Source organism: Neolamprologus multifasciatus, chromosome 7, assembly GCF_963576455.1.
Source record: "Neolamprologus multifasciatus chromosome 7, fNeoMul1.2, whole genome shotgun sequence".
Lineage (NCBI taxonomy): Eukaryota > Metazoa > Chordata > Actinopteri > Cichliformes > Cichlidae > Neolamprologus > Neolamprologus multifasciatus.
Window position 1 is genome coordinate 12,498,740 of NC_140445.1, and position 15,232 is coordinate 12,513,971.

General features: G+C 37.6%; 1 protein-coding gene across 1 annotated transcript; it reads right to left on the bottom strand.

Annotated features, from left to right (window-relative positions):
* Positions 1–53: 53 nt before the first annotated feature.
* Positions 54–10,658, bottom strand: slc25a1b (slc25a1 solute carrier family 25 member 1b). The gene is made up of 9 exons (XM_085167652.1): positions 10,296–10,658; positions 6,907–7,014; positions 5,382–5,481; positions 4,653–4,791; positions 3,471–3,555; positions 3,180–3,284; positions 2,959–3,074; positions 2,801–2,874; positions 54–1,375 (listed from the first exon to the last, which is right to left on the bottom strand). Exons 1-9 carry the CDS (start codon positions 10,405–10,407, stop codon positions 1,261–1,263), a joined length of 954 nt encoding a protein of 317 aa, XP_085023778.1. The 5' UTR covers positions 10,408–10,658; the 3' UTR covers positions 54–1,260.
* Positions 10,659–15,232: the final 4,574 nt, after the last annotated feature.

Genomic DNA, 15,232 nt, shown 5'->3' on the forward strand with positions numbered 1-15,232 from the left:
ATATATATATATATATATATATATATATATATATATATATAAAATGCATATAATATTCACCTGTTAACAAGAAAACTCCAGAAATATTAAAAAATTTCTGACAAAGTGTGACGCTCCTGCAGGTCTGGTTAAACAGGAGGCTGAAAAAGGCAACATGTGGTAAACATTGTGTCTCCTCCACAAAGACATAAGATAAGCCAACTAATTTAAAGGCATTGCATGTAAACAACCAGACTCCATGTCTAGAACTCCAGTTAATAGCATGGCATTATATTTTCAAGCAGCAGTTGGCACATTGGGTCATCAGTTGATTAAAAAAAGAAAAGGCAACTAATATTACACAGTTAAGAATAAAAAAAAAACTGCAATTAAAAGTTAATGACAAAGGAATGAGATGGAAGGCACTATTAACACCATTTCTCAATGCATGAAAAAAAAACCTAACAGTTCGAAGGATAATAGAAGACATGAACTTATTAGACACTGACTGGAACAGAGCAGTATGTGTAAATTATTCTAGTCTTTAGTGACAAGATTAAATAATCATTCTTATTTGCAAAACACCACAAAATGAATTATACAGCACGTAGGCACTTTTAGTGACATTAGTGAGTTAACTGATTTAAAACATCTCTGCAACTTAATAGTGAACCCTCTTTACCCACAAACACTTTCTTTATGGAAATGTGCATTTCTAAACAATGTGAACATGTGTATTATCATTTAAAGAAATGCTGCATCTTCCACAACTGGCTACTCTGTAATCTTGACTTCAGCCATGCAGTTCTTAATGTACCTGCAGCTTTTGGAGCATTTCACATCCTCACAATGGTTTCTAACCTCTCTGACAACTTGCATATAAAAGGGGTTTACATTTTTGATTCAATAAATTTGAGTCAACTCCCCATAATTTTAACCTATAGTTTATATATTACATTAGGTAAGTAAGTGGTTTGTCTTTGATTCAGTACGTACAAACTTTAGTTCCTTGTTTGTGTTGAGAGCGCTCTCAGTTCTCTGATTGAGCAGGGTGAAATAATGTTCTGTGGAATTTTTAAAAAAGAGCATCTGTAAGCAGTGATTCTGCTAGATAATAGTTCCAACTACTGTTTGCTGGGCTATAAATAAATCAAGAACATACCAATCCCTTTCTTTCTTTCTTTCTGAAAAATCACTTGGAGGTAGATATTTGAACCTAGAAACAGGATTTAAGGAGATTGGCCTGTCATGACAGTCCTGCTTATTTAGCGCCACTTGATTTCAGTCCGTCTTCCAAACCAAGTTCAGGAGCTTCACAACTTCCTCGTAGATAATGAAGACTATTGCGACATCCATACACACCCGACCCAGCCGAGGCACAGTACCTTTGTAGAACCTAATGAAGTAACAGACAGTGAATGTTACATTAGGCAACCATGATATCAGAGTTTCACAATACTACAGGGTCAATAAAAATAATTTTAAAAAGTTAGTGGCAATAACGCTATAAGCCAAATTTAGTCATTTCTGACCAAAAATATCTATATGAAGCCGTAGATCATAGGTGACAGAGCCTATAAGTATAAATTCAACTTAACTAAAGTTTTAAATATTTAAATGTATAATATGTTGCTACTCTGCAGTAAATTATTTTTATTTTTGTATTCATTTATTCATTCCCTAGTTTTTGTTATATTTATGAAATTACAGAACTGTAATGAAGTAATGACAATGTAAGGCACTTGCAATTATACAGTGCTTTTCTAGTCCTACTAACCACTCAAAGCACGTCAGACTATAACTCACATTTAACCATACAACAGTTTATTCAATATACTTTGCACACTTCATCTACCTCACACCCAATGTCCAGCCACAAGTTGACCTAACATTAAACTGTGGGAGGAAGCCAGAGCTATATTTTTATTATTTTTTATTTTTATTTTTTACACCTGATGATGTGACCCTAAATGAATTAGTCTCTCCTGGGGATCTTTTGCTTGTTAGACAAATGTGTAAACTGCTACATTATTGAGCCACTACGGGGAAGACCGGAGTACAGAGGAGAAACCCCCGCAGGCACAACAGAGTGAACATGCAGACTCGACCCAGAAAGAGCCCAACCAGTGTTTGAACCGGTCCCGTGACGTTACAGTGCTAACAACTCCACTACTGTGCTGCTGACTACTTTTTTAAAGAACAGTTATGAAGTGGAGGATAAAATATCAATTAGCAGCTGTAGACCTAGTCTGAAACAGAGCACCTATAAAGCTATACAGACAAGCCATACAAAGTTTCCCTGTGAATCAAACTAAAGCAACTTTGACATTAACGATAACGCCTTGAAAAAATGGTCAAAATGAAGATAAACAGATGAGTTTTCAGTTTGTGTTCCTCTGGTTATCCAAATCTTACATCATTCTGATTCTGAATTGTCTGTAGATGTGCTGTGAGCTTAAATACACCTGTGTTTTTATTATTCCTCCAATGAACAGGCTTAATCTCAGTCTATAGTATAAAGTGGGTTAATGGATAGATGGATAAGTCACCACACACATAGGATTCCCTTCCTGAAACATCCCCCAAGGGATGTATGTGTCCTACCAGGCTTGAACCAGGTACGTTAGGCAGATGTGTAAACCACTACACTATGCAGTCATTAACTAAATGACATGATGTTCTCACCAATATAAATGTGGTAACTGACAGTTTAACAGTTCAAACAAGGCCAGATCCAACAGTGAGAATAAATAGATATACATTTAAAACCTTTAAATCATTTTTTTCTCAAAAACTATATCAACCAGGCACATGAACTTACGCCAGTGGTCCCTCATGCTTCAGGATCTTGACCGCACAGTCTACTGTGCTTTTGTACTTGTGCGCTTCAAGGCCCTGTTGGAAAATGTGCATATATACATGTTAGTTGGAAAGCTAAGGGATAAACTAGGAAAACTGGAAATATGTTAAGGTACTGACCTGCATTCTTGTCTTAATGACATCCAGGGGAGTGTTTCCGAAGACACTGGCAGCCCCGGCAATAGCTCCAAACAGTCCAGTTATCAAAGGGTTAATGGCTTTGTTGGGGTCATCACCTAGGCGTCAGAAAAAAAAAAAAAAGAAACAAAAAAAGTTTTTTGTTTTTTTTTTACTGCATTTTTATTTGCATCAAGTGGTTGCAAATGTATTGACTCCCTTACCTTTGTACCAGTTTCTTAGTGAAGTCATGACATAAAAGCGGATGGCCTGGTTTGAGCCTTGTTTTAGGACAGTGGCTGTTAACCCTTGATAAGTCCCCTTTAGCCCTAAAAGTGCAACAGTAAAATAATCACTTTTTCATGACAACCTTCATTACAGCTTTCATATTTATCACCTAAAATGAATTCATGAACTTCTCAGAAGTCATAAGGAGGATAATTATCTAAATAACACATGTGTATAAATGGTAGGAACAACAGGTGGCAGTATAATGCAACTGAAGCCCTTCTTACCTTGGGATCTAATAATCTCCCTCACCCCATGGAAAAATCCCCTGTACTTTGGATTTGCTGATGTCTGATCGTGGATGAATTTGACCTGCAAGGACAAAGCTGAATTAACTATTAAGTGACTGCAGTATCCCATAACTTTAATTTTCCAATTGTGTTCGCAGCAGGAATATTAGTTTTGTGTTTTTATTGTGTTTATATTTTTTATTTTGATGCTTGAAGTTTTTAACCGTATAAAAGGTTTATGTTTGATTCCATTTTAGTTTATTAGTTTCCATTTTAGTATATGATATCTTACTTCACCCTGACTCATTCTTACTGTATTTCGTTGCGCTGTACTTCAGATCAATATGAGAACCATGAAAAAAAAATGGTGTCATTCCAAAGATTTAACATATAACCTATAAAATCAAATTTACTGCATTTTATGTGTACTCTCTGGGGAGATGATTAAGTGTGAAAGCTTTCATTCTACCTGTTAATGCTTTCAGTGGAATCTTAACCAGAGGAAAATGATCCAATTTAGAGTTCAGCTGTGGGTTCGACAGCCTGTTTACTGAAAATTTAATACATGTAGCAAGTTATGGTACGAAATGGAAAATGCACCTATAATTAACATTACCATTATGCACCACTGTCAGTTTTGTCGATGTTTTTTGTGAATGCATCACTCTGATCCCTTGGTCAAGTGTATTTATTGCTAATAGAGCTAATTAAGGGAGCACTGAAGCACTTTTTCTCAGCATTTAGAGAAATCAGCTAGCCTTTCTTGTGGCTGCCACACAGGTATTTCTAGGTCATTTAACTTAGTTTGGAACCTGTCTAAAGAAACTTTATCAATGTTAGGCTGACAAATGTACCTACCCTGGCAAAGGCTAAAACTAAGAACATTTCCTCTATATTGTTATTTTATGTTACTGTAATACCATGCCAAGATTCATATACCACACAAGTAAGTTTACTTACTCCACTAAAAGCTACCTTTGGCTCCTCCCTTATTCACAAGGGACTGCACCAATGGGTTGTTCCATTTATTTGATTTGATTTGATTTGATTTGATTTGATAGAAACACCAGATATCCTTCCTGATGTAAGCCCAGAGAGATTTGTATCTCCACCACACGTAATAAAAAATATTTGAATTGAAAGACACAACATGATGTGTTTAATTTATTTTTTTTTTACCTTAATTGTTTCCATAGGACAGACTACAACCACAGCCTCTGCCACTCCAGCTCCAAGGCCACAGAAAAATCCTTGCTTGCTGTCTAGTTTGCCGCTCTCATCACGCATCTTATTACCGAGGAACTCAAACATCCCAAATCTGTAGAAGTGAGAGAATTTTTTTAAACAAACTCAGAGATACATTTCATCTCACTTAGAAGCCATTAATAGTAACAACTTTCGGGCTTTCCTATTGTGAATTGCACTAACTAATGAATTAACATTTGGCCTTTCTTACTACAACCATGGCATGTACTAGGAAACTCCTGAAGAAGCTTCAGAAGAATATAGATTAGGTCTGGATGAGAAAAAATCCTGGCAAATCATCAATCATTATTCACAAGTGACAATCAAAACTAAGAACAAATAAAAAAATAAGCAATTACCTTTATTTACTCATATGGCTATAAATTTTAAATCAACTGATCAAATATTCAGTTAATCATAAAGCAAATACAAATCAATGACAAATCTTTTGATAATATCGTGTGATATTATCAATAATAAACATTTTTATTTTGAGTTTTGATGGCATGATGTTATTTCTACACTGTAAAACAAAGTGAAAACCCCTGAAGTTAAATACTGAAGTTAAGTTGGAAAAAAGTTGCTGTAAAGTTAATATGACTGTGCACATTCCAAAACATGTTTAGTGTGCTCATTTGCTTTTTGTTTGTGGCGCTGCAGTACCTGACAGCTGCTTTAGGTATAGAGCCATAGACCAGCGAGCTTAGACCTCTGTAAAGACCCCTCACACCATGACCTTTCACTGTCTGCTTCACACAGTCAACTGCAGAGGGAAGGAAACAGGATAAATGACAAGAGAAAAAGCAAAAGGAAGCAGCTTTTAAAAAGAAATTTACTTTGATCCACTGGTATCAAAGATCAGTTGTGCATATGCACAGTTATAAAGAAAAAACTCTAACTGTTAACAGATAAGACTGAATTTGATGGAAACAACAAAGTCCTTTGTACCGAGGTTTGTACTGTGTACTGAGTTTCAGTACGCAAGCACGATTTGTGCCAAAGTTCATGAGCAAAGATCAATTTACTACACAAACACTATTTGCTAATGTCTGCGCACTCACAATGCTTGTTATTCCAGGTGTGTAAGTCAGGAGAGCTGTGCAAACAGCCGAAAAGATTGCGACAACTTCAAATCAACATAAATGATTAAACAATTAATGATTAACACCCAGTACAGCTGATCCTTAACTGTTTCAAGTAGCCATTAAACAAATACGTTTTTACATCATTGGAAATTCTGCATTGAGCTGAGTCGCGGTATCTTCATGCAAACAACTTTAAATGTGTTTATTACAGTGTTGGTGTTATTTGCTTGTTCTGGTTTTTCATTTTCAAACGCATTTTCTGTATTGTCTACTGTATGTGTCGAGCAATAATTTAAAGATGATGTTTTGTTGTGTTTTTTCTCACCCATCTGAGCCATTATAAGGCCCAGTCCAGAATGCCCATTATCACTGTTTTGTCAATGAGTTGAACTTTTATCTATTATTATTCCATGTTTAACATCCTTTTCAGCTATTTAGATCAGCATGTGCAGCTTTGATTCTCCCCCAGATCCAACAGGAGTCAACTGCCATAAGTACAAAGCCTGATTACTAGGGGGTCAACTGTCTTGTGAAACTGGCAGAGCAAAGTTCAAAGGACAGAAACGGTAACTTGGCCCACCTCCTCCACATTGTCTGCTTGTAAGGGTCGCCCACAGTCATTCAGATCTAGATTAGCCACCTAATGTCAATAACTGCGCATACACAGCTCCTAACCTGACCTGAGAATTGCCATTTTGTATTTTAATAAGTAAAGAAATCCTGAAAGTATTATTCATTCAGATTTTTTCCTTCAACAGTATCTATCATTTCTGTTTAAATAATTAATCTTTGAGAATAGATGGAGAGATTCAGAAAGATTTCTATGGTAGTTAGATAAGAATACTGATACCAGTTTTATCTCTGTGAAGTTACAGATACTCTGCTAAACTGATATCCATATTACCGATGCTCTGAAGCCACTATAACAACACATAAGTTCTATTAAAAATGTTAACTCTACATCAGCACTGTACTTTATGTAATATAAAGTACTGAAGCATCATAAGGTATGGTAAATATGTTTTTTTTTAAAAATTGTGATATCATCAAAAGTGCTAGAACTAAATAAAAAAAGAAAAAGACAACATTAAACAAGGACTCACCAATGCCTTTGTATTTAGGAGGATTGGCCTTTTCATCTAGCTGCAGTTGTGTTTTAACATATTCTGTTGGGAAGGTGATGCAGATCTCTATGCCTCCTGCAATCCCACCTAAAGAACGGGCAAGAAGGAGGGGGAAAAAAGAAAATGCTGGTTTCAAAAGAGTCAAAACGAGCTATTTAAAGGACTAAAATATTTATTTTTGCAGCTCACACAAAATAAAATGCAATAAATTTAAAAAAAAAATCAAATAAATAAAATACACACAAGATGCAAGCCATGTGACCATTTAAAAGAAGCTCAAAGGAATACAGATAAAAACCTTGGTGTGGTTAGGTGTGAAGGATATTTGATACGGTTTGTAGAATAAAAGCAAGTGTGAAAAAAGTTGCTTTTCAAAAATGTTAGTGAAGTGCACATTAGCATTCACCACATCTACACGGCACTGTTTCACAGATGCCTGCTATACAGTTATTCATGTACAACTGCAGACTAGCTCCACCTTAAAAGCCTGGTTGCTACAGATCTGCAGTTGAACAGCTAACAAGCATCTTGCAGCTGATTGGCTCAGCTGTTTTTTCAGTTGTTTTCTGACTACAGATACTCCCCTTGGCCCATCTCCAACTCAAGGGGGTGTGTAGTCTCCATACACATTAATGTGCAGCAGGATGGATTCAGCAAGGTGACAGCGGCCCAGTTCCTCGACTACCCAGAAGGGACAAGTTTAAATTACAAGTAGTAAACTGTCAAAGCATTAAGAACTGTAAAAAGTGGGGTAAAAAAGGGGAAAAGCTAGACAAAATATAGGTTTTTTTGGCCAGTGTGCTTCTGGGTTCAATGTGTTGAGAGTATCTGGCAATAACGGGGAAAACTAAGAACTCAGTGGATGAAAATAACGGCTTTAATGTGCTTTTTCACTCATGTTTACTTTTGGATTCATTCACAATACAAAGTTCAGTTCTGTGTTGTTGTGTAACATGCATTCTTTCAAACAAATGTCATGCAGAAAAATCCAACACAGCAATGGTTCTAGCTCACACGCAAACAAGCAAGCGGGGCTGTTTGTGAAAAAAACAACAACCCCTTAATTACAGTCTGACTAACCACTGTCTTCACAACAACATCAATCATGGTAGCATTTTGGCTACCAGCTCATTACATAAACGGTGCCATTTATGACACACCCAGGCATAATTCTGTCTAAATAGAAAAAACAAACAAACAAAAAAAAAAACAGTCCGCATCAAGACGCAGCTGAGTAGTACCTGCAGCTCGTTCCCCATATTGAAGCTGGAAAAAGATACAGAACTGGTTTATTAAGTCCAGCATGTACAGACATGCCGAGCAGGAATTCTGAAACTATTTTTTTCCTTTTTAAAATTACTTGCAACAATAACAAAAATGATTTCTATAAAGAGAAGGCACGTGGTTCCTTAGGAAACATTAAAACAGCAATATTTAGTAGTATCTTTTGAAAATGTTACAGTAGGAAGGAATGTAAAACAGACCCAAGATATAAAAGGTTATTAACAGTATGACCTGTACTTTTTCAGAAAAAAAAAATCATACATAAGTATTTAATTTACATTTACTTTTTTTTTTTTTACTTTATACTAGCAGGATAAGAGCGCATATTGTGCCAGTAAACTTATGAGGTAATAGCAGCATATAGTAATTCTAATATCTTTGAACAAGCCAGGCTAATTGCTTCATCTTAATGCTGTGTTAACCAGTGAGTGACATAAAAGTGGCCATGTACATCTTTTACATAGTCTGTGACATCACATGGTGTGTGGATAATCTCCCATTCACACTTGCTAAACACTATCAAAGTGAATAAGAACTTCAACTTTCCCATGAAAGCTATATGAAAGCTGTATGTTTGTAAAAATGCAGTGAGTCAAACTGTCAAACTACACCTTTAAAAAAAAGAAAAAAAAGTAGAAGATGGCATTTCAGTGCCAACAGAAAAATGGGATTTCTTGGCAAAAATGCCTCAACAATAAGCTCCATCTATGTACATCACATATATACTGGGTTATTAATAGTGTGTTTTACAGTACTTTTGATACAGCCAGATTATTCCCATTATACAAAGTTGGATATATAAAGTCCTCTTCTAGTGTGCTTCTAGTCAACAAGTGGTCATTTCTGCCAGGATTCAATGAGAGAGAGCAGGAGCAGGGGAACCATATTTGTGGGCCTCTGAGGACACCATACACAGCCAGCACATCAGCAGAAAACACCCACTGAACTGCTGACTGTGACACAGAGAAAAATCACATGGACATGTGCAGCTTTATCTTTGAACTTTTATAACAAGTTTCACAAAAATGGATTAAAGCTGGACCTAAAAGCAAAGTTCAACAGAAAGCTCCACTTGACATTTATAATCTAGGACCAAGCTTAATTGATATCTGGCATACAACCAGATCCTAATGTTAAAAAATAAGCTTAGTAAAACTGGAGCATGTGTGTGCATGCTAACAATGTTGCAATGTTGACTGTCCTGTACACACTGTGCCGTGCAAAATATGTGTATGTCACTGACTGACCAGTGAAACCTGCAGGACACCAGAGTTCATTTCACTCAGCTGTCTGAATGCTAGAGTCTACAAGTCCCAGATCATACCAGCTCCTCTGGCCCCAAGCTGAGGAGCTGGGTTTGTCACAGCAGGCTGCAGTGCTCTGTGCAGGCAGGTAAGTATTTTGTACCACAGCAGACTCACATAGACCTTCTGTTCATGTCTTAGAGGCCATAATTATCCCTCTTTTTAGAAATACTTTAAATTTTGTTCTTACCACATCAGAGTTTGCTTGCTGTAATTATTGCTCCTATTCAGACTGAATCCTGGTTTAATGTTGAACTCTGACATTTTTTAAGACACTTGAAAACTTAAGATATGTTTATCTACCCGCTATTTCCTGATTATGGTGTTCACAGATAAGCCTGCTGCAGTCGACTATAAAGGGTGGACTGCTAACGTCTCAAAATAACCATGCTGTACATGTACAACAGTATAATACTTAGCAAAATAGTAAGACGTGTGCAAAACCCCCTTTTCCTGGACCCTGGGTCATAAAGAGGCAGACTTATTTTAAGTTTATCATTTACCAAATTGGTAAATGTTTTGGCTGAACAGACCAAATCTTCCAAATGTCAGGTTTTCTACAACAAAAAGAGAAACAAGCAAACACTTTAGCCTGAAAAGATATAAAAAAAGAAGATAATAATAGTGATAACACAGAGGCTGAGCAGCAGATGTTTGCCGGAGACACTAGGAAGTGATTACTGCCATGCTCTGATCCCACCTGCAATTAAAGGCTCACTGTTGAAACTTCGAAACAAGTTGCAGGGCGGCCTCTGCTCAGTCCCACATCAACTTTCTTACCTGCTAAAATGGCCTTGCCGGGATCGGTAAGTTTGGCTTTCCCCGCGGGAGCTGCAGCAGCCAAACACTGGGGTCTGTGAAACGGGCTGACAAATGTGTTTTGTCCAGACATGACTGTGGTACCCCGGCCTAACTTTCTTTTTGAAGTTAATCCGGACCTCCTCTATCGCCGCAAACCCAGCCAGCTGTGAGTCCTGGTGCAGTCTGGGTGTTCAGTGCAGCGGCGGCGGAAAAAATAAAAAGGCGAGCAGGCGGTGCTGAACATTGGACTTTTGATGCTGGCTAAGAGTGCATGTCTGTGTACTTTTTACAGGGAACTTCCCTCCGTGCCATACAGAGGTAGGCAGCGTCGACTCAGTATTTATTCAGGGCGGGGCAGGACGTGTCACTTTCCCCCCCCAAATACCTCAAAACGCCATATTTGTCACAAACATTTAAGGAGGACCGGCCTCATTACTTGACACGCCTCTAGAGGGCGCCGTTTCTCTTCTTTTCATTCTTCTGTGCGGCGATTAACCTCGTACAATTGGACTTATTTCCGCCACCTGCTGGGCTGGAGTGAGTGTACGGTACAGGACTTTATTCTGCAATATTGCAAAAACAGAGTTTGTACAAGTTCTAATGAACTTTAAAGTCAATATTTCATATGACTACCTTTATTCTTAACACGGGCTGAACTTTCTTATTCCTTGTTTCCCTTTGTCAAGACAGTCACCTTGCCACTGAGACCATTTCTGATGAGGAGTCAGGAACAGCATATGGATAAACTGTAGGGTTAGATTCACCTCTTAGTTCCTGTGTCCTGTGCAAATCTTTTTCCTTTTTCAGATTACTTTGAAAATCTGCTGTTGATTTTTTTTTAAATGGTTCCTAAGTCACTTAACAAACAAACAAACAAAACGTGTGTGAAAACGGTAAGGTACAAGGACTTGACTGAAAATGACAAGCAGCCAGTGTCCAGTGAAACACTCTAAATGATGGAGAACTATTTCGCAGGACCACTTCAAAAATTACAATAAGGTAACTTCTTGGAAGTAAAATATGATGAAATATGCAGTGGCTCAAGACCTCCGCACAGAGCTCTAGCTTAACCATTAATTTTCCTGTAACTTATCTAACATCACATTAACTGAAGTTGGATAAAGTTAAACTTTGATTTGTATTAATGTTTAACCCTGTACCCATTTCTTCAAGAGGCTTTGCCTTTTCCCAGATGCCATTTGGGGACAGAGAGAGATTGAAGTCCTCCCAGCTTCTCATCACATCTGAGGGTAAAAGGTCTTAACATCCAGCCTTTTATGTTAAAAGTGATGCAGAGTGCTGCAAGAGACTTTTTCTATATGTGCTTTTGAAAAATATAGTAAATCATCTTTATTCTTAATCAAAGATATAATAAAAGCATAAGCCTGATTAATTTGCTGAATGAGAAATGCAGTTTGAGTAATTAAAACTGTTCTAATGTCTGGATTATGTAGACATGATCCAGTTTGGACTTTGGAAAATAATGGTTCTAATGACAGGCCTCTGTCACACTGAGAGTCTGACTTTGGAGTGAGTGAGTGAGTGAGTGAGTGAGTGAGTGAGGGAGGGAGGGAGGGAGCAAAGCTGAAGAGCCACTGATCTAAAAGAATATCTGATTTTAACATGACTGATTTGATAAAAGAAATTGTACTGAGTATAGTGTGATCAATAAACACTGAGTTTGAAGTGAGAGAAAGTATTCCTTTGTATTTGAATTAAAAAGGGATTTGCTAAAAATGGATGTACATATGAGATTAAGCTAATTGAAATAAAATTACATAAACCGAATGAAACATGAAGTGAAGTGTATTTATATTTGATAGAATGTTCATATGTAATAGAATTTTCAACACAAAGAATAACAAAGCAAAGAAGAAAATATAATTAAGTGATTTTAAAGTTTAAACTTTGCTTTAAATCATGCATGTGGAAAAGTCAGAGAGAGGATGATAAGGTGTGACTGGACACCGGGTGATTAGTAGTCAACAACAGTATATGGATGTCAGATTGGGTGAGGCCAGATGTCATCTCAGAAAATGTGATGTCCAGAAAGAGAAGGGATGACCGGGTATAAAAATTTTGTGCAGATGAGATGAAGATTTCTGCCCTTTGTAAGATGTTCACGGCCGAAAAGTGCTGCAGAGACGCCAGAGGATTTAACAGCTGCCCAAACTATTAACCTGCAAATTGGTCTTGTATTTTTTGCCTTTTCCTCTGCTCATTTTTGCCGTGTTATATTATAGAATCAAGAGGACTTCACAGAGCACAGAGATAAGCACAACTTCACATCTGGATGTGCCTGTTCTCTCCAACTTTTCTCCTCACAAAGATCAGACAAAAGTTAGCATTAGCTCAGAGTAGGTTCATTAAATAAGTATAATTCAGATGATTTGATTCCCCTTTGATTTGTTCCTGCTAAATTGTTCTAATAAAAAAAAATCTAAGGAGTGGACATTCCCTTTTTAACCCTTTGTGAAACAGTAAAGGTTAAAACCTGAGTATTAATCTCCATTAGTATAAATAGCTCGTACAGGTTACTCCAGCCCTTTAAAAGTAACTGACCCTTGGAGCTTAGTTTTCCAACCTGTTATATTTAACACAGTTAGTTACCAAGTGCACTAATCTACAGGGCAGTTGTCGGAATTGGTGTGGCTGGTAAGATACTGACCGGGCATGTAAAACTACTCAGAGTCTGGTTTTTAAATTGTGGAGGCAGGGTAGACACCTGGATGACTTTTGAGGCAATTAGAACTGAGCGAGTCCCCTCAACCATCTGCCCCATTTAAGCTCTGTATTGCCGACTGGGTAATACTCATAGGATCAGAGATTAGGATTAGTTAGAGAGCGGATCCAGACTTCCTGTATTGGAGTGCTGGTCCCAGAGATAGACAAATGTTCTTTTGAGTGTTTAAATAAAAGTTGCATTGTCTCACTATACCAGTAGAATTGGTCATCTATCAAACTGAAGGTTGATGGGTCAGTTCCCCAGCTACTCCAGTCTATATGTCGAAATGTCCTTAAGGAAACCACTAAATCCCAAGTTGCCATCTATCGGAATGTGCATTGTCACGGATTCAAATATCTATCGGAATGGATACAAGAGGAAAACCAAAATAACAACACTGGTCCGGCCGGGTTGAGTCAAACGATGATTTAATGAATACACGCGTGGGAGATGGACACTGTACACAGACAGCATCAGATCTCAAAATGGTGGAGCATTGAGCCCCCAAACTGTCACGGATTCAAATATTGGGGATGGATACAAGAGGAAAACCAAAATAACAACACTGGTCCGGCCGGGTTGAGTCAAACGATGATTTAATGAATACACGTGTGGGAGATGGACATTGTGCGCAGACAGCATCAGATCTCAAAATGGTGGAGCATTGATCAAACTCTTATAGCCTCTAGTGGCCCCCACCTAATCATAAAAGCCTAAACATTCACATTCTTTCTTTCACACAGCGCCTAAGCTACGACCTTGGCTCCCTGTTTATCTGCTCCTGCTGAGATGGGGCAGAAAACCTCTCCAGTATGTTCTGTTCTCTTCTAATCAGACAAATAAGGCGATGACTTTCTGCGAACAGTATTTCTTATAACTCAGCAGTATAATGCATCATAAAACAATATCATTCATTCACAATAAATCAGCAGTCTAATGTAATGCAAATCAGTTTACCAAATGTAATAGTTATCACCTTCTTCTAATTCAGGAGAATAATGCAAACTAAAACTACATAATAATTCACAATCTTTAATTAGGGGTCTAACATGGCATAAAATAATATTATAATCCCACAGCATGAAGATTAGACAAAGTGCTTAGGTATAGAGAAAAATCCTTGAATGAATGTCTGATGTCTGCTTGGGTGACTGAGGCTTATAGGAAAATATGCTTTGAGTGCTCAGTTTAAGCACAAGGGTTCTATAGAAATAGCATTTAAAATCCATTAAAAAGTGGTATTACATGAGTTCAATTTCAACTGCCATTTCTTCAACACCAAAACTCACAGTGGTTCTTTCCTCACAATCTCTTTACAAGCTGATATATCAGGGTAATTCAGTTTTATTTCAGATAACAGCACATAAAAGAAAATGATGAGAATATATGTCCAAAAGCACAAGAACTGTATGACGACTGATGTTTCCACATTCATTGTCTTCCATACTTAACAACAGGATATTGAAGATGGGGCTGCCAGTAAGGAAGAAATGATAAGTCATTTCTCCACTCTTATACCTCACCCTATGTTCCCTCCTATTTTTTAACTTTGTGTTCACCACAGCTATTTTCATTCTTTTTCCAGAATCCACTACCATCTGCCCTGCATTTCTCTCTTTAACACCACCCCTACCCAACCCATCCTCATCACATGTCTTCCGTTCACATACATTTCCATTCCATCCAAGTCTGTTCCAGTCACCAACCTATCTATCCTTGGGATACTCTGAACCATTTCGTCTAACTTACTAAATTCCTCTTTCTCTTCTTTCTCTTCCAACCTCTGGGATATATGGATTGACAACATTTTACATCACCCCTTTGATTTCGGGAGACAGACACTATCTCTACTTTTAAGATTAGGCTTAAAACTTTCCTTTTTGCTAAAGCATATAGTTAGGGCTGGACCAGGTGACCCTGAATCCTCCCTTAGTTATGCTGCAATAGACGTAGGCTGCCGGGGGATTCCCATGATGCATTGCGTTTTTCCTTTCCAGTCACCTTTCTCACTCACTATGTATTAATAGACTTCTCTGCATTGAATCATATCTGTTATTAACCTCTGTCTCTCTTCCACAGCATGTCTTTATCCTGTCTTCCTTCTCTCACCCCAACCGGTCGCAGCAGATGGCCGCCCCTCCCTGAGCCTGGTTCTGCTGGAGGTTTCTTCCTGTTAAAAGGGAGTTTTTCC